Source organism: Cibotium barometz, chromosome 7 (genome assembly GCF_041138505.1).
Source record: "Cibotium barometz isolate CiBa-2024 chromosome 7, ASM4113850v1, whole genome shotgun sequence".
NCBI lineage: Eukaryota > Viridiplantae > Streptophyta > Polypodiopsida > Cyatheales > Cibotiaceae > Cibotium > Cibotium barometz.
The window spans coordinates 53,449,977-53,474,348 of record NC_141052.1 but is presented as its reverse complement, the minus strand read 5'-3'; the positions used below and the strand labels follow the sequence as shown (position 1 = coordinate 53,474,348).

Genomic DNA, 24,372 nt, shown 5'->3' with positions numbered 1-24,372 from the left:
AAGATCTACTAGTGGCTTCATGTTTTCTTTGGGGAGTGTTGCTGTGTTTGGAGCAGCAAGAAGGAGCCTAGGGTTGCTCTATCCAGTACAGAGGCCGAGTACAGAGGTGCTGCTATGGCAGCATGTGAGGTAGCTTGGTTGAGAAAGCTACTTGCAGATTTGGGTCTATCAGTGGATAGACAAGTTGTCATTTTCTGTGACAACATCAGCAGTATACAGTTGGCTAGGAACCCAGTTTTTCATGCTTGCACGAAGCATATAGAGGTCCACTACCATTTTGTCCGAGAGAAGGTTTTGATAGGAGACGTTGACCTTGTTTATGTCAGCACACAGGATCAGGTAGTTGACATCTTCACCAAAGCATTGGGTACAGAGAAGCTCCGCAGATTCAGGGCTTCGCTTGGTGTACATGAGATGGAGTTGAGCTCGAGGGGGAGTGTTGAGATATCGAGCTCATCTAGTGAGGCGGTGGACACTGATGACCCGCCTGGGGGATAGGCCCCACACTTACACCATTGGCATGGTTGGTGAGATCATGGGTGATACGCGGCCAGTGGGATGACAGGTTATGTGACAGCCATTCTAGAGACTGGCATAGTTATAGTGCCAGCTCACTTAGTTGGGTTCACACTAAAGAGAACCCAAGTATGTATTTGGTTGAGTATCTTTTCATATAGTGTACTCTTATCTTTGTATATAGTATGTTGTGTGTTGAGTGAAGAAGAAGAAGATTTTTAGCCTCTCACCCTTGTGTTCTCTTTTAGGGTTTTGTGAGTGTGTGTGTGCTTGTAAGAGCTCAACGCCCCAAAACCTTAAAACCTTAGAACCTTAGAACCTTTTGCACACTATTTGTTGATGTATGATTATTTGCTTATTACTAACATGTATGTCACTCTTTGAAAGTGTGCATCTACCATAAGAGGGGAAGGGTGGAGGTGGTCCATGTGAAGCCCCTCTGAGAAACTGGTAGGTGACTAGCATACCATACCCTACTATACCCCAGTTGTTGAGATGACTCCAAAGCAAGCCTTGACAGTTATTCTGTCCGAATTTTGGAGGCAGTGTATGCTTGCCCACCAACTGGAAAAGTGCATCTACCTACTACGAGTGATGCTATGTGGAACTTTGCAAGGAAGATGGTGCGTGGTACTCATGGTATACTCGGGATCATGCATGAGAACATCATCTGAAGCCTCTCAATCCTCCAATCCACCTTCTCAAGGTCTAATTCCAAGAAAGGAGCCCCCATACATCACCGTTGAAGTTACTAGGGTCTCAAAAAGCCATTTCTCGGTATTAGGTTTCTAAAAGTGTGTCTAGATGCACTATCTCTCAAGGAGGGCTAGAGCTGCATAGCCCCTTGTCAAGTTGACATGGGCTGTTGGGCACATGGTAAAATATGGCTGGAGAAGATAACTCCCAGCTATACATAGGATGTGACTATATCCATCGGATCACCTAGGTTGAAATGGGAGGACCATTACATTTGCGGATCTCCATTGTACTATTTCATTGCCTATTTAGAGAGGGAATGGGCCCACTGTCCAGGATCACTGTTTCTCAAACTAGCAATGTCTATGACTTTAGAGAGTGGAGCCAACTCTAGGACACCTCCCAATTGCCCATCATGAGTTTTTCCCAGATAGCAAAGGGTAGCACCCGTCCATGATCTTGAGAGGCATTGGAGCTTGAAGACATCTCAACCACCACCAAACACACATCCCCCCCCCACCCGCCCCCTTCTTCTTCCCCGGTGGGCCCAGCGTCTCCAAGAGGACCTGACACCATACCCAGCCGATACATGGCCCATCACGGAGTCACCATGGATAGGACCCACCAGCTGCAGTGCACTCCACGAGCAACTGTCTTCTTTGTTGAGTACCATCTGCAAATGCTGTCAGTAAGTGATGGCTTGAAATCTCAGCGCAGCCTCTTCTACTGTGCTTTACTCATTAGATAAGGTTGCTTTGTTTTCTTTCGGGAGTTAAAATCCTAAGGAGCCTTGTTTCTGGTGTAAAGAACCGTTAATAGAACCTAAGTCTTTAACTTTTTAAATTTTAATTCAAAATTGCAAAATATGAGGCAGTTAGAACCCTTGTAACATTTATCATCACGGCTCCATCATCAACATAATGGGCTTCATCGACCTTCATCGCTTAATTTTCAACAAGATGAATGGCACCAACAAAATCTACATAGACAAATGTCTTAAATTATTTGTACTTAATTAATGCACTGAGGTTTCAACCAGTTTCCCCAGTGACAGGAAGAGGTAATTTGTGTACTTAATCATAAATTTGTAATTTTGGATCATTTATCGTTCCTTATAGTGGGAGTTAGGGGGAGGTGTTTTCTGTGGATGCCCTTCCCTCACCTGTTGTGCAAAATGGATATGGATGAGAGGGTGAGTTGGGAGTGTGTGTGCAAAATCTCTCGAGCCATCTTGTGATACAAATGTAATATAGGAAAATGCAGGATTGTCTCTCTGTGATGGAGAGTGGGAAACCTAACCTGAGGTGTTGTGTTTGACCTTACTTTTGGTGTAACATTTTCTAAGCTGCTGCAGGCATTCTTAGCAGGATGATTCTTCAAGGTGGTGTACGACCCCTAGTGTGGGGTTAGAGACATCATGTCAAGTGAATGCATCCCCAAAGTAAAGGTTTTAAAATTTGGGTTTGCATTTCTGTTCTTGAGGGGAGGCTGTAATTCTCTTTGCATTTGTATTTTGAGGAGGCAAGAGTCCTCTATTTATATGGTTCAACTGCTCAAAGTTTTTCGTAGTTGGTGAATGTGAAAGGAGTGAAGAAGGATGCAAAAGTGCAGAGATGGGGTGATCTCATTGATGATGTACTAGGGTATGGGCACATGGTTTTCCATGGGTCTATCCACATGGGTGGTGTATGTGGCAATCTAGGTGTCACTTTTAGGGATAAGGCTACACATCTATAAAATGTACTTGGAAGCTCACATGCGTGAGATGATTTGCAATGCACTCGAGCTTTGTTCTTTTGGGTTAATATTGTGTTGATCTAATCTTCAATTAGTGTTTATTCAAGAATGGATTTGTATTTATACTTAGATCCACCCCAGCTCTCTATCAAAATTCAAGCCTATAAGCCGAGCCTAGGACCACCTCTAGAGATCCCAGGAGGTAAATGGAGAGTATTTCCATGGACTTCATTGTAGTTTGGCCACAGACCAGCAGAGGGCATGATGCTATCTAGGTGGTGGTAGACAGATTGACAAACATGGCACGATCTTTACCTACAAAAGTGACAATGAAGACAACCGAATTGGCGCAGCAGTCTGTTGAGCAGCTTTTCACATTGTATGGACTGCCTTTTGATATAGTCAGTGATAGGGACTCAAAAGTTTTCTAAACATTTCTAGCAACTAGATTGGAGACTACGTTGAGTATGAGTTCCTCTCATCATCCTCAATTTGATGGGCAAACACAGAGGATGAATCAAGTTCTAGAGGTCATGCTTCATACATACATCTCCAAGAGACCATCAGATTGGGAGAAGTACATCCCAATGATCAAGTTTACCTATAACAATGCTAAGCATGCAACTACTAGTTACAGTCCGTTTATGCTGATGTACAGGTACCAACCTAGATCTCCAGCTTACCATTTTAGTGTAAATTTGTGCTCATTTTGATGTACTTCCAAAGTAGAATAAGTGTAGAGTAGAAAAACTTCTTAAAAAAATATTTTTAAAGTGTCGTTCCCTCCCCCATCCCCGTTCCCTACTTATGGCCATCCCCCGTCGTCCGGTTCCCATTCTCGTCCCCTGTTACTGTCCCCCGTCCCTTGTGACTATGCCCAGCCGTTCCTAGCTCAGTTCCTCATCATGGGGGAGGGGGGATCTCAGCCCTGAGGATTCACAGCACCACGTCCCGGCCTCTGAGGGTCCCAGTGTAGGAGAGTGGCAAACCGCCAATCTGAGGCAGAACCACCGTCAGACTTCCAGAGCACACCAATGCTGCCAAGCACACCACTCTGACAAGCCACAGGAGGATATGGTTCTGTAAACAGTTACGAGCACTTATCTGAGCAGTCCCTGACGGTGATACTGCCCTCCCCCCCAACACCAGTCCGACAGGCCACAGGAGGATATGGTTTTGCCAGAGAACAACTACGAGCACTTATCTCAATAGCCCCCCGATATTGATGCTCCCCCACCACTCCCCACCCCCCCCCCCCCCCCGGGGCTCGCCAGAGCACTTCTGCCAGCCCTGCCTAACTCAGAGAGGAGGCAACAGGAGCATTCTTGACAACATCTTCACTTATTGGGAGGTGACTGCCGTCCATGGTGCTGACAAGAGCCTCACCTTACTCACCTTCTATATCAGACCTCATGGCAGACTTTAGAGAGCAAAGCCCCTTTGGAGGATTTCATTGGATGCACCTTGCAGAGGGTGAGGGTGATTGGTTTCCATGCGCATGAGTGGCACATAGACCCTCCACCGGCCCAAGGTAGCCTCAGAGAGATTCTGGCATTTGTGGATTTGGGAGGGCCGCCCTCTCACGCATCTCCAGTGGGACCCAAGGGAATGGACATGGCATGATCCCTATGACAATGAGGAGGCTCCCAGAACCCCTTTCTTTGCTTACACTGCAAGGCTGAGCCGCAAGATTCAAATGCCAAAGATCGAGGGCACTCAAGCAGCAGCACGGCATTGGCAGTCACAAGACCTCCCTCCTCAGTTTCTCTCATATTTCTAGAAGAGGGTGTGGGATAGTTTTCGGCCGCCAAAGATCACTCTCTTTCTATGGCAATTGGCACATCGGAGCTTGGCGCTTGGCACTTGGCTAGCCATAGGAGGTAGGCCAGAGGTCTGTTCGAGGTGTGGCCACCTCTAGGAGTCCCAACATCATTGCCTTTGGGATTGCCCAAAGGCTCAGTAGGTTTGGCAATGGATTCTCTGCATTTTCACTATGGACCAGGGCCCCTCCCACACAATTACTTGGGGCACATTTGCTTGGGCCACTGAGGCCAAGGCCGCCATGGCATGTGAGGAGGGTGGGAGACTTGCTCTACGTGTCTCTCATCTTCATGTTTCTGCAGTGCCAATTTCAGCTCCCTGATCTTTGGACCCCTAGTTCCAACCAGAGATAGGAGATTTGCAGCAGTATTGCATTGTGGCACATTTGAAGAGCTCGCTATAGCAAGGCTATCAAGAGCACCCTTACCCCGCCGGTGTAGTCCATCTAGAGCATTTGGCTTGATATCATTCATACCCTCTATGGACAGTGGGGGAAGCTTCAGGGTGGCTCTGACCATATGCGGAAGCGCCGTGAGGCCTTTATGAGGATCTGGTGTCACAGTCCATTTCTCACTGACAATGGTGGTGAGCCCACCTGGCACTATAAACCACCTATGTGGTTGTTCCCCTCTCCCCCCATTGTATGAGATAGCCTTCTCCCCCCAGAGCAGCCAGCCGAAGGAGAAGAGCATCCTTCCCCCTTTTTTTCTCTTTCTTGACTCTCGCTCCGCTCTATGGAGCTGAGTTTGTACTTAGCCACTATGGTTGTTTTGCTCTGTAACTGATAGAAGGATCTCTTTCCCTTTCTTCTTTTTTTTAATAAAATTGATCCCCACATCAGGGACACCTCAGCAAAAGGTCACTCAGGCATCAACAAGACATCAGATCCAAGACAATCTGCACTCCATTTCAGCAGAGGAGCAAAGGTACCAACGTTTTACTGCCATACCACAAAACTAAGGTATTCCAAGAACCCCATTCAGGAGGCCATCTGTATCCGTAAAGGACCCATTTGGATTCAGAAGGATCTCTTTCCCTTTCTTCTTTTTCTAATAAAATTGATCCCCACATCAGGGACACCTCAGCAAAAGGTCACTCAGGCATCCAACAAGACATCAGATCCAAGACAATCTGCACTCCACTTCAGCAGAGGAGCAAAGGTACCAATTGTTTTACTGCCGTACCACAAAACTAAGGTATTCCAAGAACCCCATTCAGGAGGCCATCTGTATCCATAAAGGACCCATTCGGATCAGCAAGTTCCTGTCGTCAATTCAACCTGGATACACAAGCTAGAGCTTAGCAAAGCAAGGAGATATCTTCAGGTCAAGGATCAAGATACACATTGTACTCATTTCAAACATTGTACTCATTTCAACTTCATGATAAAGCAAATACACCAAGAGGTAGGGGCCATTCAATGGGTATTGGGACCATAGGAAGAAGGCTTCCGCGTGTGACAAAAAAGTAGCATGGGTTAGCAGATAGCTATAAGAATAGTTGAGTGAAAATCCCATTACAACTAAAATATTAATAGCATCTAGGGACTATATAAATGAGTGTGTTATATATTTGAGTGTCGAGCCAACCATGTGGGTTTGGGTCTCCATCTAATCTGACTCTATAGGTGGATAGTGGGCTGCCAAACCCTCTAGTGATTCCCAAGTGTGGTACGGGACGCATGGAACAGACATTCGAATTTCGTGGTCTTGAGGGCTCAATACTCTAGTGTTCACACTAATCTAACTCTCTTGTGCTTGGGGTACCTCCCTTAGGCAAGACTCAAGAGGAGAGGCAAGGGCCAAGGCAAGAGGGCCACTATGGACCCTTGTGACTATGGGCCAAAATGGCACAAACACGCCCCCAAGACGGTGTCCCCCAACGGCCAGAAAATGGTCACAAAAATGACCGTTGGAATCCGCAACGCCTAGCTGCAGTCCCCCACAGGAACCGTCCCGGCTCGGAGCCGTCCCCGTCCCCCTGTCCCTTGTGAGGAACGCCTCCAGGGGGATGTCTGTCCGTCCTCATTTCTGCCGCGTCCCAGCCTCCCGTCCCGTGCGTCCCCTGTGACTATGCGGCTGGGGGGTGGGACAACTAGAGGCGTCCTCCTAGATTGACGGCCGGGGCAAGCTCTAGCAAGGTGTCCCATCCGCCGGGGCAAATAAAGCATTGGCCGGGGAGGCCAAAGGACTCAACTTTCTGCAAAACAGGAGCTCCTCGGAGGCAAGGAAGCGATATGACAGGAGTGTCATGGGAAAGCTTGAGATGCCAGCTAGAGGTTCGGATGCTGGGTTGAAGCCGTGCTGCCACCTTGCAAAGAAGGCTTGGGCCATGCACAGTGTGACAGGGCTCAATTGCATGACTTTGTCTGATGCTACAGGCGAATCAAACTCGACGTGGTAGTATTCTCGCCATGAAGGATGGATATCAGTGATCTTTCCAGGCTTGCCGATAAGGCTTGCTTGCAGAAGATCCCTGAGTTGTCCATGTGTCAGGTGGCTACCCACAATCTTGTAGATCAAGGTGGAGGCCTCCAGGGAGGCAACTGTCGAAGCAAGGAGCTGGAGGTCTGCTTATGAGAAGGAAAGACAAGGGACGGCACGGGGATGACGGAGCGGTTGCCATGGATTCCTGCTGGAGGTGTGAAGACCAGAAGATGCCGACACTTGCCGAAGAGAAAAAACAACCCGAAAGCTGAAGACACCTGCCAAAGGAGAGGAAGGGGCTTGGGCGACGAAAGGCTCAGGCGGGGGGGTGTTCTGACTGATGGGGGCTGGAAGGTGAGGAAAGCAAAGCAAGGAGGGGCTGGCAGAAAGGAAGAGTGGGAAAAAATTGAAGATGTGGAAGGAGGCGGGAGCTCAACTGGCCAGAGGAGGAAGGTGCATGAGGGCTGGGGGGGGCGAAGACAGGCTGGAGACAGGCGAAAGCAGATGGCGCAGGAAGGGTAAGGCGGGGGTGCAACAGGGCGGAGGAGGAGGCGGAGGACGGGAGCTGGGGGGAACCGGCCAGCTGGGAGGCGGAGGGCTGAGAGGAGCTGGGCAATGGCGAACGCAGTTGGCGTGTAGACGGGGGAGCACCAGCGCTCACGTTTGAGATGGTGCGCTCATGATGCAGGCACAAAGTGGGGATCAAATTCTTGATGGTCTGCTTGACCTGATCTGGATCTGAGATCAGATGAAGAATGAGGGCAGAATTGGGGCCTTTATATAGCCCAACCTGTTTGACCTGCTCCCTGACTTGCCTGACCAGCTGCCTGAACTTCCTGGCCTTCTGTCGGACCTGCTTGTTGTCTGGTGTTCGGCACTTGGCATAATAACTTCTAGGATATTTGTACAGATGTCAACTTCAAGTGGGTTCCAAACTTGTGCAGGACTTGCATACGTACAACTGCCTGGACTTACCTTGGCCTACCTTGATGGCAACTGGTGGCATGTCTTTGGAACAGGGTTCACAAAAGCACAATGCTTATTACTAATCCAGAACTTGCATAGTACTGGTACTGTTATGTCACCATGCTCCCAATTGCGGGGTGCATTTAACAACCTTGCATGACCCATAGAGTCATAACCTTTTACCCCATAGCCAATACATGCCAAGGATGTAACATACTCCTTTAAGAACTGGCCTCCATATGGACAAAGCCAATGGGATCAACCCTTCTAGGTCATCCATCTATGGTTGGGTTAGTGTGTCTGTCAACTGCTTTCCATGTCTGTTTATGTGTATGTTTGTGTATAGGTGGTTACAAGGGCTGGTAATGAATGTAAGGTTTCGTCCTTAGTTTGAAGTCTAATCAACCAAGCTAACCACATGTGTATACAGGACTTCTTGTGTTATTGCCGTTACAAAGGCACGGGACATTTTCGAGCCTTTTCTTCATCAAGTATGCAGTTCTTTATCATACTACCTTGTGCCCATTAAAAAAAAAACTGAGACAACATTTAACTGATGAGCTTGTAAACAATTTGTGTACAGAATACAGTGGTTTTCAAAGATGGGTTTTAAGCATTTATTTTCATTTACTTTCACCTCTTTAATACACAGCTCGGTTTTCGGCTTTCACACATTCTAAGGAGGCTTTTGCCTGTTGCTCTCTACCTTCTACAGGTTGGTTCTGTTTACAATTGAGGACTTTAATGGAGAATGTTGCTTCCGTAAACATGAAGGTCCCATGCCATTTGCTTGCTACTAACTGTTTTCTGTGATTGAACTGTCCCTCCTCTATTGCAGAAGGATGGTGAGTATCTGAGTGGCCATAACATGTTCATGAAGAGGGTCTCGGATGCCTTCCATACATTTGTCGAGTCAACTGAACGTGCTTGCAGAGAGAAGTATTTATTTCTTGTCTAGCAACTTCACTGTGTTTGCAACATGTTCATGGAAAGGGTCTTGGATGCCTTCCATACATTTGTCGAATCAACTGAATGTGCTTGCAGAGAGGAGTAAATAAATCTTGTCTAGCAACTTGACTGTGTTTACAACCACACACACTTGTGCACGTGCATGCACCCACACACCCACACGCATTCCAAACATGGTCCTTGAATGATTGTGAAAGCAGTCAATTCAAAACATGCTCGCACACATGCACATTTCAAGTTCTTTGGAGCATGGCAAGAGGATGTGGGAAGGGGAGCAAGGGAGACGAAGAAGACTCAACAACAACAAAATTTATGAAGCATACGAGTTCTTCCATTACTTTTGGGCGAACACCCTTTTTATTACAAATTTAGCTAAAGATAGCCATGACAGCATGAGACTCTCATTGCTTCTAGTTTTGCACAGCTTTGAGAACCACACAACCCTATTTCATATTTATTTATTGCTGAATCTTCAAGGCCCCTCTAAGACTGACGCCCCATTACTCGCACTTGCATTTTTCTTCCCTGCAAACCTGCACAAGTACTTCCACAGTATGCTCCCAAGCCAAACGACGAACCACGATATATGCTTCTCTCACTAACACAAATTCGAGTTTCCTTAAGATGCAAGAGAAGGTCACCGCTAGAGATCAGCACCCTTCTTGAGATGCCTTTGTCAATTCAAAACTTATATAGAGTCTACCATCAAACACATAGCAATACCCCTTGACCACAAAATTTTCTTCCTTCTTGTGCATGTAAACACCTGCTTAGAAGCACTGCAGTATGAAAACCTCTTCTGCTGCATATGAATTGCCCCTTTTAATCCAACAAAAATATTGGTCACTTCATACTGTGGGTATAAAAGGGCCCAAGTGTGGTCATCCTAAGGTTGTAACCTTAGTGATAAATGTGTTCAAAAAACAGGCATCACACAGGCCTGACTATGGCTGCTCTATCGACATTCACATGACTGAACATCTTGATGCTTTGGCTTGCTAAAGTTGTCAATTACCAACCATGATTCGTACTGTGTGCAATACAAAACAACAGCAACCGAAGGAGATGACTGAGAACCAGTTTTTTTCTCTTACAGCTTGATCTCGCCTAGCTTCAATTCAGAAGATGACTGTCTTTGTTTCCTTGTCTCCACTAAGAAGCTTTTCATTAGGGCCCTAATTTTCTGCAAACTCAAGTAGGTCCACCCTCCACGAATGGCACAGAGGTCCTTCTTTCAAAGAGATGGTGTATTTTTTGAGCTTCTTGGTAAAAAGATTTCTCAACAGATTATATGGCCATGTATACCTTACACCCTATAGTAACTTTAGATCATGGTGCCGAGGATCACCATCCTCATCATTGTAGATACAAAGTGGGTGTAGAGGATACGGGGGTGTGAGTGTGGAGAGGGAGCCATCCTTTGTTGTGTGGTAGGGGTCCATAAAGGATGTCCACCATCGGGGAGGGGGTGAGGATGGCCCCTAGATCTGTAGGGTCAAGGAGAAGTTGGGACGAGGTAGCAGCTACAGATGCTCGGTGGCGGGCGAGGATCTCATCAATCTGGGGCTGGTGCATAGTTGCCAGGCGTTTCAGAAACGGCAGGTATGAAACGGGTTTCATACGTTTTGAAACGTTTCATAAAAGGTAAGAAACGGGTACAAAAAGGTTTCATACAAAATAGAAAAAACATGTATATTTTTAACTTGAAATATAGAAAAGAAAAAACTGTTGACATAACTTATAAGAGACCACATTGAATTCATTTCAATAAAAACAAAATACATGTAAGATATGATGATATCACAAATCACGTGGGTGATCACTGATGACTAAGCAGAAATCAAAAGGATCACCACGTGGGTGATGAGTCATGACTCAAAATCCAAGATCAAAATAAATAGCATGTCCAAAGTTCAAACTAAATAACATGTCCAAATAAAATGATACTGGCAGCAGCTGCTAGCTACTATCTGCATCCTCATCTGCATCCTCATGCTCATCCTCATCTGCATCTTTTGCCTTTGCAGCCTCACTCTCAAGGTCACTGCCGGTAGCCGAGTCCTCAAATGCCTCATCCTCTAGAGGTGCAGGTGCACCACTAGTACTAGCCTCTCGAGAAGATCGTGTAGTGCGAGCCGGAGCCATGATTTCCTCATAGAGCATAGAATAGATGTCTCTCTCCTCCTGAGGAATGTCGGGAATCTCCTTGCACTTCATGATATCAATCTTATCTGGATTCACTTGGCGAGGCTCAATGGGATGACCCTTTTGTTCTAGCAATCAGAGATTGCAATGACAAAAGACCAGCCTCTCCAATTGTGCTGAGGAGAGTCTATTTCTCATTTTCGTGTGAAAAAGAGCCCATGTACTCCAGTTTCTCTCACAAGGCCCTGAACTGCAATCCTGGGAGAGAACTCTCAATGCAATCCGTCTCTACATTGTACACAAAAAAAAAATTAAAAAAAAAATTAAAAATAAAAAAATAAAAAAAAAATAAAAAAATAAAAAAAAATAAAAAAATTGGATGATGAAAAAAACGCGTTTCATACAGGACGAAACGTTTCGAAACGTTTCGCACGTTTCGAACCTGTATGAAACGCGTTTCTATGCAACTGTGGGCTGGTGAGCCTGGGGTGCTCGAGGTCCAGGAGGGTGAGACCGTCTGGCTCTCCGAGGTGCGGTGGCATGAGGTAGGGTAACTCTAGTCGAGGGGTGAGTTGGTGGGCTCCTCATCTCGCTACTGTGGTGGTCTCATCTGTCTGAGTGTCCTCTTGCTGGCAAGGGCGGCGGGGCTAATGCACTAGGGGCTTTGCGATGGATTGGAAGGGAGCTCCAGCCCAGAAGGCACGGCCTTAAATTTTTTTCCCAAAAAATAGATCCTTCCTTCCATTAGTTAAAAGAAAATCCGCCAAGAGGCGTAATACAGCCCTATCCAAAAAGCATGGCCTTTTAAGTGTAGACTTCCCATTCATTGACATGTGCCATTTTGTGTTGGTCATCTAGGTCTGTCTGCCCTTGGTTGTGGCTCAAGAATTCATCTAAGAAGCTATAAGCTTATTTTCTTATAACTCTTCTCAACGTGTGCTCGGAATATGGTAAAGGATAGTGATTGCGGACAGTTTTGGTGTTTACCTTCTCCAGGCTTGCACACTCAATTTTTCGTTTTGATTTTTGGAATGAGCACTATGGGGGAAACCCATTCTCTATGTTGAGTTTTGTAAATGTGTCAATGAGCTTTTGGAGCTCATCCTTGATCATTTAAGAATATTGAGGGGGTACGGTTGTTGTTCAACAGGCCTCGTAATCTGATGGAATCACAGTGCCATTGCCTATGGGACTGCTCAAAGGCACAATAGATTTAGCGATATCTTTTTTTTGCCTTTTCACATTGTATCGTGGCACCTGCCAATTCATTACTTGGGGGACTATTGTGCGGGCCACTGAGACAGGCCTGCGCTCGTTTATGAGGAGGATGGCACTGCTGCTTACTCACTTCTGGATTATAGCCCTTCGCATCGCCTTGGCCTTGGTGATTTCATGGACCTTGCAGACAGGAGGTGGGAGCTCATTGTTCAATGAATTATCTAAAAAACCTACAACTAATTGTAATGTCCATGCTCCTCAATCACACAACTTGCCATAACCACAAATTCTAACACGGCATAGTTTTTCATACTTAATGTTTGCTTCTATAATTAGATCTTTAATAAGAAATTCTTTTCGGTATGGGAAATAACTGGAAATTTCCATTGGTATATCTGTCTTATTAGTGGATATACAGATTTTTTGTGAAGTCTTCATTCAAGTTGCACCTAGCTAATTTATATTAATTCTTTCTATCCAAAGTGGTGCAATTGCCCAACCAACTACCATGTGGGTCTGTGTGCTCTTTTGTGCTAGCCTTCACCATGGCTGAGTCTGCCCTTCACCTCTGAAGAAGTGATAGAATATCAGTTTGATGGTTTATCTATGAAGGTTTGTCTACTACAGTGACATGGCTGAGTTTGCCCTTCACCTCTGAAGAACTGATAGAAACTCAGTTTGATGGTTTATCTATGAAGGTTTGTCTACTACAGTGACATATCTTCATGCACGAACCTGCACCTTTTTTTAGGTGCTGATGACATGAGTGGGAATTTCCTAGCACGTAGGTAAGCTATGCAAGCTGGAGTTGATGATTTTCAGCTTTGTGAGTAGATTCTTATTTAGACAAAATTGCAAGTTTGGGAAATGCAAGTTTGGGAAATAATGTGAACTTTCCACAGGTGCATACATTGTTTTTGATGTTCCAATTACAAACTTGCTGATTCAAAAACTGCAATGTTTTTCAGATGCATGGAGGATCTTATGAGTACAACCCGGTATGTCACTTGGTCCTTGCACACCAAGGTTCGTACTTGTATTTTCTTTCTCATCTTTGTTTCTACGTCATCTTCACCGGATTCTGGATCTTGAATTTCTAGCTTTGGAAGGTTGGACGTGTGAGAAGTGGAGCGTAACAATATTTTCCACATGTAAGGTGGAGATTAAATTAAAAAATGTAAAGTCGAGATTTTTTGACAGTTGGATGTGTGGGAAGTTGGCAAGTGGAGGGTGACAATGTTTTTCCACATGTAAGGTGGAGATTTAAGTTAAAAAATGTAAAGTGGAGTTTTTTGAGAAGTGAAAGGCTAGAAAAACACATGGGTGGGTGGAGATTTAAAAAAGTGGAGATTTAAAAAAGATGAAGCATGGAGATGGTTTTGGCAGTACTTTTGACTTGCTACATGCACACAAGCATCAATCATGGTTATGAGAAATGTGGCATTTATGTAGTTTTTAATACATCACTGGCCAAACTTGCAGAATCGAACAGGATTACACCAGTTTCTGGATAACTTTTCTTCAAATGAAAGCTCTAGTTTGAGTGCATCAGCTGCTGTTAATGCTGCTCCTTTGGATGCCACTGTTGGAACTGTTGGAAGCGGCAACAAGCAGGATAATAAGCAGCGACAAGAGTTCAAGGGAAATGCATCAGCACCAAACTCAGAGTCAATCAGTACTCAGACAACTCAAGCCAGATTGGTGGACTTGCTGGAGAGCACACTATGGAACCGTAGATTAGCCCCTTCTTCTGAAGAGATTGTCAATGCTCTTGTAGGTCAGATTTTTGAAGGCATACGTGATCACTTTGTTACTGCTGCAGAATTGAAGGTATGTGCTTGTTAGAACCTATTCTTAAAATTTGAGCTCTCCCTAGAAAGGTCATATCAGATATACCATTTGAAAAGCTATGAATCCGATTCCACAGTTTTCAAGGTGCTAGAGATGCAGAAATAAAGATAGACAAATACAAGTTTTTTTGCCTGCTTGTATGCACATACTAACACACATACAAGAATGCATGTTCATATACTTGGAACATCTATTACTTATGCCTTATGCATGCACATTGCATTTTCTTGTAGAATCATGGCCATGTATGTTGAGAGGTTGGGTGTGGTGTAAGGGACCTATTTTTCTCATAACAAAATTTGAGCTTGCAGGAGCTGATTTTGGACAGCTTTTGTGTATCTAAAATTCCCCTTTTGTTGATTACATTTTCTCCATGGGCATGGGACCTGGTTCATAATGTAATGAGCTGCGAAGGAACTACTGCTTTTGTTGCTGCTGCTTGCCATCGCCATATTGAACCACTGCCTTTCACCAGCTCTGTTGCCTCACGTGTTTCTTGCCAAACCTCACGCCCAGCCCCTCTGTTGCTATCCGTATTTCCTGCACAATGATGGCCGACTTTTGGATTTCTTTTGCACCTCTCATCTACTCCCCCCCACTTCTTTCTCGCGACGTCTCACTGCTTTGTGCGTAGTTGTCAAAACATGGAAATGTAAATGCACACTTAAACGATTAAAATAAATGGACACACCATGTGTACACAGAACCTTGATAAGGGCAATTCTCCCAATTTCTCAGCTTAAAAGAAATCAGGAGAAATTAAAGCTGCCTTCCTTCTCCTCTCTGTTCATTACTACCTTGCGAACAGAGAAGAAGGGGGGATTTCAAATCCCCCCAATTTCTTATCAAAGAGCGAAGAGACAGAAGAGGGGGGTCAGTTTCAATTTCCCCTATTTTGTCTCTCGGCGAAGAGACATCAAGGGAAGTTAATTTCCCCTTCTCTCTCTTAACTAGGACGCAATGAACAGAGAGGAGAAAGGGGACAGAAACAGAGATGGGAAACGAGATCAATTGAAGAAAGAGAGAATTGAAGATGATATGCACAAACCTTTGAAGTTTGCAGAGAGCAACCAAACACCAATTGGACAGGTAACAACAGCCTGTACCGAACCTGAGGGTGAGGAAGAAGTGAAAGAATGACAGGAAGACATAATTATATCTGTTCCGAGTCGCTTGTGAGGTGCCCCTATCGCCCATGAAGGATGTGTATGGTGTCCATAGAGATGAAGTGGATAGTCTCCACGAGCAGGGTGATGGATCCATCTGTGGTCTTGCTGTTCTGGCCCGCTAGATGTGCCAGGCAGCAATGCTGCTAATCCAACTCTGACTCACACTGACCTCTAGGATTCATTGGGGAACCGGTACCGAGAAAGTGGGGATGGCCAAGGTCCAAAAGTGTGTGAGCTGAAGGGCGAGGTTTATGCCATCCGTCTCGTAAAGAAAGTAGAGCTGCACCCGTCCAGGCAAAGGTTTCACGCATCGAGAGCTGACAGCATCTCAAACACCCGCGGGGCCTCTTCGTGCGCTCCTCCGCCCCTTACCCTTGCCCCTTCCCTTTTGCCCTCAACCTCACTTTTCTTTTCCTGCTGTATCGCCTGCTTCCCTGCTGGTCTCACAGTTAGCGCCGCTTCCCTTCCCTCGCTTTTCCTGCTGTATCCCTCGCTTCCCTGTCTGACCCACCCTTGCCTTCGCTTTGCTGCCCTAACTTTTCCTGCCATATCCCCTGCTTCCCTGCCCCACCCACACTTATCTCAATTCGACGGTTGATTGTGGAATGCCAAATGCAAGGACAAGGTAGACCAAACATCGACTTAACCATCAAGCGGTTTGTAGACAACCTGGAAGCCACTTTGGGAGTCAATATGCACACCCAGATCTGCTGAGGGGATGCGGGCCCCCTTCGTAAGCAGGAGTATTTGCTTTATTACTTTGGAGAATTTCTTTACAATGCAAGAAGTAAACTTTATGACGGTTGATTGTGGAATGCCAAATGCAAGGACAAGGTAGACCAAACATTGACTTAACCATCAAGCAGTTTGTAGACAACCTAGAAGTCACTTTGGGAGTCAATATGCACACGCAGATCTACCGAGGGGATGCAGGACTGATGGCTGGCTGAATGCTGAAGATTACTTCTGGCTGCCTTGAACTGTAGTGACACAGAGAGTACTCTGCTGAAAGATGTATGCACAAGCCAAAAGACTCAAGCACACATTGAAACTGCTTTGTTTCGCTGCTGAACGATGAAAGAATGAGATGATTTTTGGATAAGACTGAGGGGCGCCTTATATATGCTAACCCACTTCAAGTTGGTTTGCAGACATGTGGTTGGCCTGTCGATAAATGTCGACGACTTGCTGAAAATTACATTGTGTGGCTTGTGGGCTGCTTATGCTGGCCGATGGGCCTCTACTAGTCTGGCCATGCTATGGCAAGGGCTGGCCACTATGGCAAGGCTCAAGGCTGGCCCCTTTTGTGGCTCTTGGGCATCCCATATGGGGGATCACCTATGGCTGGCCATAAGGCTAGCCTAAAGCCTATGATACGTATATGCTTTGCTACATGCATCTATCCTAACATGACCTACATACTCTATTCTCCAAGTGGGTTAATTGACACATACCGACACCTAAAGGTTCTATTGATGTACAAATTTAGCATTGATGAGGAGACAGTGTGTCACATAGCACCTTAGTGCATGGGTGCATGTGACATTCCCTCCTACTTAGCTTGGCGGCAGGTGCATGGCTTCCAATTAGTGACTCAAACCATGCTTCCACTTGTGGAGGAGAATCTGCTCGGGCTCAGTGACCTTTGCCTCGTTGACCACTTCAAGCTGCTGGCTGATCCGAAACCTCTCGCAAAAATGGTTCAGCATAAGGCTTCAACCATGAGACATGGAAGACATCATGCATAGTCCAACTTTTGGTAACTTCAACTTCGTGGAGATATCACTGAGCTTCTTCACAATGGGAAATAGACCAAAGCTTCAGAAAGGGAGCTTGGGACAACGCTTGCCCGCTTGCTTCAACCGTTGCTTCATGATTCAAAGAAAAACCCAATCTTCCTCCTTGTAGTTGACATCTCTTCTAGACTTGTTGGCATGCGTGGTGTATGCTTTTTGTGCTTCTATCAAACCATTTGTTGGTGGATGAGATGCACTGAAGCCCACACATAACCGTGTGGCCTTATGTGTCTTTTGGATAAACTTCTGTTCTAGCTCGCCCTCCAATGCCTTGGACAGGTGATAGGGGAACATACTCAGAGGTACTATGTCTTGGACCAACTCAATCCGATGATGCTCAGAATGAACGGGTGGGAGCATGGGCAGGATATCATTCCTCAACCTGATGTCTTGAAGTGTCGGAAGGAGACCTACCATCTGTTTCTCTAAAGGTTTTGATGTTGGAACAACGAGTTGTTGATAGTGGACATGTGTCATGGATCAACACACCATTAGCTCCACTTCTGACTGCTCGTTGGGCCTGGATATGAGAAATGAGTGGAAATCTAGGAATTCTCCCATCCTCGCGAATCATGATAGGCTCAGGTAAACCGTCAACAATAGTGAAGGTGTCTTGCTTCCAACCAGGAATGGTGCGCCGCAAACTCTCTAAATCACTGGACACTGAGAAGCATGTCACAATCCAAGAGATGCAAAACAATGAAGTCTCGTTGGAAGGAGGCAAACTGCTGAGATTTTTGAGTGATATGTGTGGGGTGATCAGGTGTAAACCTGCCGACAACAAAATGATATGGTACTACGGTACAACCCATCTTAGCAGCCAACTCTGGAGAGATGGCATCCTCTGAGCTGCCCATGTCGAAGAGGACAATGAATTGCCATCCCTTCGTTGTGCCATAGGCACGGATCTGAGCTTTCTTCTACTTTGCAGCCTCACCCTCCTACTTATCATCAAATATCAGTGGATTTAAAGTGGGCAAAATCTGAATGGCATTAGAGATTTAGGTTGAAGGTATAGGGGGTATAGGTGCAGCTTTGGCGGTGGCCACTGTAGAGAATGGCTGCTTGGCAGCCTTCTCAACCTACTATTCGGTACAATCCCTCTTACTATGCCCCTCATGATGGCACAAAAAAGATCGGTTTTTCTGCTTGGTACCGCTTTTTCTCTTTTGGCTGGAGATAACCTCTTTGTAATGCCCTCCTTGGCCTTCTCCTCAAGCGTCTTCTTCGGTTTGAATCTTTGTCCTGTTGAGTGTTTGAGGTGCTCCCAGACTCTTTCTTATTGTCCTTGTTGTTTTGTGCTTCCTTACCCTGTTGGGCGACTGTTGGGGTTTGGAGCCTAACGGGGCTTGCTTGGGCTTGCCTCCGTTCTGCATCATCTCTTGATTGTGAGTGAGAGTCAAATCCCGACTGTAAGATTGAGGCTTTAAATTCCGTACTGTAAACTTGATGTTGGTATCCAATCCCTTGAGGAACCGCTCCAACTTTTCTTCCCAATTGTTTTGCCATGGTGATGACTTTGTTGAAGTCTAGCATGGGTGACCCATCTTGGGAGAGTCGGTAAAACTCATCCTCAAGATTGGTACTGAGGTGGGAGAAATCTGGTTTTGAGGTCAGACTCAAAGGTGTCCCATACATAATTCAGTGCCGTGTGGCCGAATGTACATGAGGACTCCATCATTGTTGCCACCACGTAATGGCCTTGCGAGTGAGATGTGATGCTGACAGGTGTACTTTGTCTTGTGTAATTGTAATCTTAGCCAATGAAAAACATGCAACAAATTGATGGATAAATTGTGTAAATGGAGAATGATCACACTTACCATCATACTTACTTAAGTTCGGTTGAGCACGGATGATGGTGGTGGTTGCGGTGGTGGAGGAACTAGGACCAGGTGTGCCATTTGGGCGAGTACTGCCATCAGACTGGCTTATAAGGTTGCTAGTGTCTATTGATGGTGGAGTTGCATGGCTTCCCGGTCTAGGTTGTGTTGATGCTCTAGAGCCGCGAGTTGTGCACGGCGCCAGTCTTCTTCAACCTTGCGTTTGGCTTCCTCGGCCTTCCGTTCCTTTGCAAGTTCTTGATGTCCTTCTTGCTCCATCAAGAGAAGCATGCGTTCAAATTCCGTGGAACCTTGCTCTTTAGGCTTTCCTGCCTCTTTTTTCTGTTGAAGTTGTAGCTTTAGCAGTCTTTTGCTCTATGAGCTCCTGGATGAAATCTTTGTTGCTTAGGGAAGCGTCGTTTCTTCTTTGGTGGTGTGTTCTTGGACACTTTCTTCGGTGGTCTCCCTTCAAGATTTCTTCTTCTCCTGACATGGTGTAGCATGCAACTGGTATGATTGTGTAACACAAGGCAAGGCCTTATTTGTACCTTCATGTTTGAGTGAGTTTAAGCAATCCACCTTAATTCTTGAACAAGGAGATGGAGCTGTAGAGATAGAAGATGGAGAGTCGACTCCAGATGGGGTCCCAACTACCCCAAGCACAAGTATTTGCTTTATTACTTTGGAGAATTTCTTTATAATATAGACTTAACCGAGAAACTTACTTGACGACGGTTGATTGTGAAATGCGAAATGCAAGGACGAGGTAGACCAAATGTCGGCTGAACCTTGAGTGGTCTTTAGACAACTTAGAAGCCACTTCGGGAGCTAATTTGCACACCCAGATTGTCATGTGTGTCCATTAATCCTGATGCTTATGGACATGATTATACTCGCTAGCAAGTTAATGGGAAAATTTAGGGGTAGATTTTGACCTGATTTAGGGCCCTACCAGCACGTGAAAGTGCCCAGAACATAGGCCCATGGATGGGACACCTTTTGTGTTAGAATTTTGTGCATCTCATGTGTTGTGGGAACTTGGCCTTTTATTGGATACATCTATTTTTTCATGTTTATTCTAGTTGTGGACTGTCGGCCAGCTTCATGGTGGCAGCCGGCCAGCTCTTGGCCTCCTTTATAAAGGCCTCCTCCTCTCATCACTCTTGTAATCCAATTCCAAGCACACATTGTAATGCCCATCTGCTGGTTATCACCATTGTAAGCCTCTTGTTGCTAATCAATAAAGTGATCTTGTCTACAATCTCTATCTCTCTCTCTCCGGCGATACAGAGATGCCAACACAGGACATGTGGACATTGATGCCCTTTACATAGTTCCTGAGGATGATGATGAGACCTCTCCACCAGCCACCCTAGCTTGATGTTCCTTGGACCTTGAGTCATCGTGCTATTGTATTCCTGATGATGTATTCCTAAGGATGCTACTTGTACTTGCAGCTATTTGTAGCTAGTAGTCTTTTTCCCAGTGTTTTATTTTTCTGTTTTACCAAGATCAGTGTAACACTTGGATGCTTGAAACACCTTTTTGTCTCATAGAAACACCTTTTTTGTCTCATAGACCCTCGTGGTTTTTGAAGCCGTTAATAAAAGTTTCTTTCTTTCTTTCTTTCTCTTTTCTTTTGTCTATGCTTCCGCATGTGCGTACTCCAACATGGTATCAGACGTCTAGGTCCCGGCTGCCATCATCTGTGTTTTGATCCGCTCCTTCCTCCTGCATTTTTTGATGCTGCTGCTGCTGCTGCTGCATTCTCAGTGGCTGTGTTTTCTTCAAGAGGATCTGCTGCGTGTTCTGTATGCCTCTCCTTCATCATGCTGCCGTGCTCCTACCCCTTGCGTTTTCTCTCACTGGGTGCGAAGGTGATGTGTTGGAGGTGCTGCGTTTTGCTTTCCTCAGCATTTGCAGCAACTTTGTAAGGAGTGTGGGCTGTTTTTACGGTAAGGACAGCATTTAGAGGTGGTCTATTCGCGTGTGGTGCAGCCCACAAATGGCCTCGACAGTCCTGCTGCTTCCCCGACTTCCCCCTGTTGAGAGGTTTTGGAGTGCTGAGTTTTGCGTTTTTTTGCAGCGTACTTTGTTGTTGTGGATATGGCTCCCCGGTGTATGAACAAGGAGGACAAGTTGGATGGAACCAACTATGCTCAGTGGAAGGTAAATTTGTGGGTCTGGCTCATTCATAAGGGTTTGTGGGAGATTGTTTAGGGCAGTGAGAAGAAGCCTGAGTGTCCTTAAAACTGGAGGCGTTGGACCCACGTTCAGGAGGATGAATTCCTTGCGGAATGACAAGACTGGGAGAATCGTGATTCGAAGGCGCACTCGGTGCTTGTGCGGACCATTACGAAGGAGGTCTCATTGGCCGTGCAAACTCTTGCTAGTGCACATCAAGTTTGGTCCAAGTTGGAGGATCTCTACGCACGAGATTCCTCGATGAGGGTAGAAACTCTACAAGGACAACTCTACAGTCTGGTAATTTCTACTGGTAGTTCGATGCAGTCGTTTTTAATGAAGGCCAAGGTTATCCATGACCAATTACCGGTAATGGGTGCTGCCCTCTTCTCAGTTGGCTGCACTTATCCTCATAAAGCTTTCTCCGGAGTATGTGGCTTCTCGGGCTTTGCGGTGCCAGGTCACAGAAAGCAAGTACAAATAAATACCTAAAATGGTGCTACTGATGTACAAATGTAGTGCTGATGATGAGGCAATGTGTCACATAGCACCTCAGTGCATGGGTGCATGTGACATTTTGTTGACAAATTGATAATGTTGAGCACCCATAGAGACCATTCTTTTTTTTCCCCTCCCCGCCGAAGAATAGTTCCTTCCATTAGTCAAAATAAAATCCGCCAAGAGGCATAATACAACCCTATTCATGACAATAAGAAAACTTTAAAAAATGAAGGGGGGCTCCCTCCATGGCTGGCCACTCTCGGAGGGAGGTTACTTCGAGAGAGGGAAAGGAAGGGGAGGGGGGGGGGGGGAAGGAGGAGGAACAAGCTGGTGGCTTGTAATGGTGAATGACCGTGCTCTCCTCTCCAAGAGAAGAAGGGTCCAGTGCTCCAGGTGCGGAAGATAGCATAGTGTCATCTTTGCATGCGCTTTGAGTCCAGGTGATCCAAGTGTTACCACAAGGTGTGGATGAGATCAACCCAGATAGCTCGAATGGTGGAAGCTATCTATTGGTTTTCTATCTTGCTGGCGGCACCCTTTTTTGAAGAGAGTTTTTATTTCCTTTTGAATGATGGTACCCATTGAAGGGACATTTTTGCTTAGGCTTGAGCACATTGGACGTTCATTAGGTGTTTGGCTGAACAGAAAAGAGACTTCTTCACCATGTCTTGCCTTTCTGTTTTGTTTTAGAATGTTGTAACATGTATCCTGTGCTATCAAAATGGGACAAGATAATTACCTGCATTAAAGAACCACTGTTTTGGGCTTTGATTTTGCCAGTTCAATTGCTTTTTCCTCATGCCAGTCGTGGACAAGTTTCCCGCTCTCCTTCGTGAAGATCTCGAGGTTGCATTTGAGGAAGACTTGGACAATGTGTTCGATGTAGCACAGGCACGCCGGGCTCTGGAGGAACAGAAATCAGATATAGAGTTTGAATTAAAAAGGGTGAGTATGATGAGCTTTAGTTTTTTCTCAATAATGTAGGACAAAAAATGCATCTTGTATGGGATTTGGTTTGGATATGGTGTAACGAAGGGGTTTTTTTGTGTAATGGAATTTCCCTTTTGCAGGTAGAAAAGCTTAAAGAGAAGTTTGTAACCATCCATCATAGCCTCAGTACTAATACTACAACTTATCTGCCCCAAAGAGAGATTTCTGAAGACATAACTTCCCTCAGGATCGGTAAAAGGTGGTAAAACATAGCTACTGCTTTAGTATATTGATAAAATTATTTTCCTTTTTCAATTGATAAAGGTTTGAGTTAGCTTCACAGTAGGAATTTTTGCTAGGGAGGGTGGACGTTTATCCTTTGTCAACCGTAACTGGCCATAAGATAAAGACAGACATGCCCTGTTGGTGGGATGGGCCTTGCTGGAGTGGCTATGGCATGATGCTCAAGAGGGGGACATGGGTTTGAACCCTGACACATAAATATAATATTTAAAAAGTACAGATACGGATTTCTAGTAATCGTTATGATTCTTTTGATCTGTCTGAAGGATCATTTCAATTGTAGTACTGATTTGATATTACTGGTGCTTGGAACCAGGCCTGCATCGAATATTTGAAACATGGAGGCATCCTTTTGAAGAAATACCTGCAGGAAATTCAAGTCCCCAGGGATTTCAGCAATGGTGTGGAATGTTAACTGTACAATACTATTGTAGCACATCAGGAATACAGTATTGTTCTCTATCTCTTTTATTGTGCAATTTAAGTTTAGGTTTGTGCTGTGAAAGATCCTACTTCTTGTGAATGTTGCCTATTTGGGGTTGCATGCAAGCTACCTTTGATTTGATTGCTTTCTTTAGAACTTCATGTACTACTCATTCTTTGATGTATATGCACACAATATTGCTCTGATATAGAATATGAAGAGCGGATAGAAATGACAAGATGTACCTTCTCATTATTGAGAATTGCATGGGTAAAGAACTTACAGTCCATGATATTGTTTAAAAGAGCTGAGAAGTGTATGATGATGCACGCATCATTAAAATGCTGCTGTTATAATCAAGTTTAGAACTATCATCAAAGATGATGGTTTATGTACTACATGATTGATGGCTTTTGTCAAAAGATTGCATTGTTGTCATTGTATTTGTTAGGATATTGCACCTGCCAGCGCTTTGTCTCTAACAAAATCATGAACTGGAGCTGTCATGTGCATGCCCATGAACATGCCTAATCCAAGGCTAATCCTGATTGGACAGCTGCTAATGCTCAAACCCTGATGTCTTATCTGCCGCCCAATCAGGACCTAATCAAGCTGATTGGGCAGCAGCTAAGACATCAGGGTTTGAGCATTAGCAGCTGTCAAATCAGTATTAAGGCATGTTCATGTGCATGCACATGAACATGACAGGAGCTTCCCCTCTAACGACCCTTGCACATGCACATGACAGGAGCTTCCCCTCTAATGACCCTTGCACAGCAGCAACACCCCCCCGGCCCGTCCCCCTTCGCTCGCCTTCTGCCCACCTTGCTCCCTCAACCTTCCCCCTGCCCTTTGCACCTCTGCACCCTCCTGTCCTCTGCCCTTCCCGTCGCCCCC

General features: G+C 45.4%; 1 protein-coding gene across 4 annotated transcripts in view; it reads left to right on the top strand.

Annotated features, from left to right (window-relative positions):
• Positions 1-23,779, top strand: part of LOC147637174 (dynamin-like protein ARC5) — a 41,443-nt gene extending 17,664 nt beyond the window's left edge. Inside the window, exons 11-19 of one of the 4 annotated variants that reach the window (XM_086800782.1) lie at positions 8,593-8,653; positions 8,815-8,877; positions 9,001-9,101; positions 13,193-13,282; positions 13,463-13,520; positions 13,977-14,324; positions 22,599-22,763; positions 22,889-23,007; positions 23,368-23,779. In XM_086800782.1, coding sequence (XP_086656908.1) covers positions 8,593-8,653; positions 8,815-8,877; positions 9,001-9,101; positions 13,193-13,282; positions 13,463-13,520; positions 13,977-14,324; positions 22,599-22,763; positions 22,889-23,007; positions 23,368-23,386 — 1,024 coding nt within the window. In that variant the 3' untranslated portion in view covers positions 23,387-23,779. Of the gene's footprint in view, positions 1-8,592; positions 8,654-8,814; positions 8,878-9,000; positions 9,102-13,192; positions 13,283-13,462; positions 13,521-13,976; positions 14,325-22,598; positions 22,768-22,888; positions 23,008-23,367 lie in introns of all 4 variants that reach the window. The other 3 variants (XM_086800781.1, XM_086800784.1, XM_086800783.1) reach the window with 3 other exon arrangements.
• The last annotated feature ends 593 nt before the right edge of the window (positions 23,780-24,372 follow it).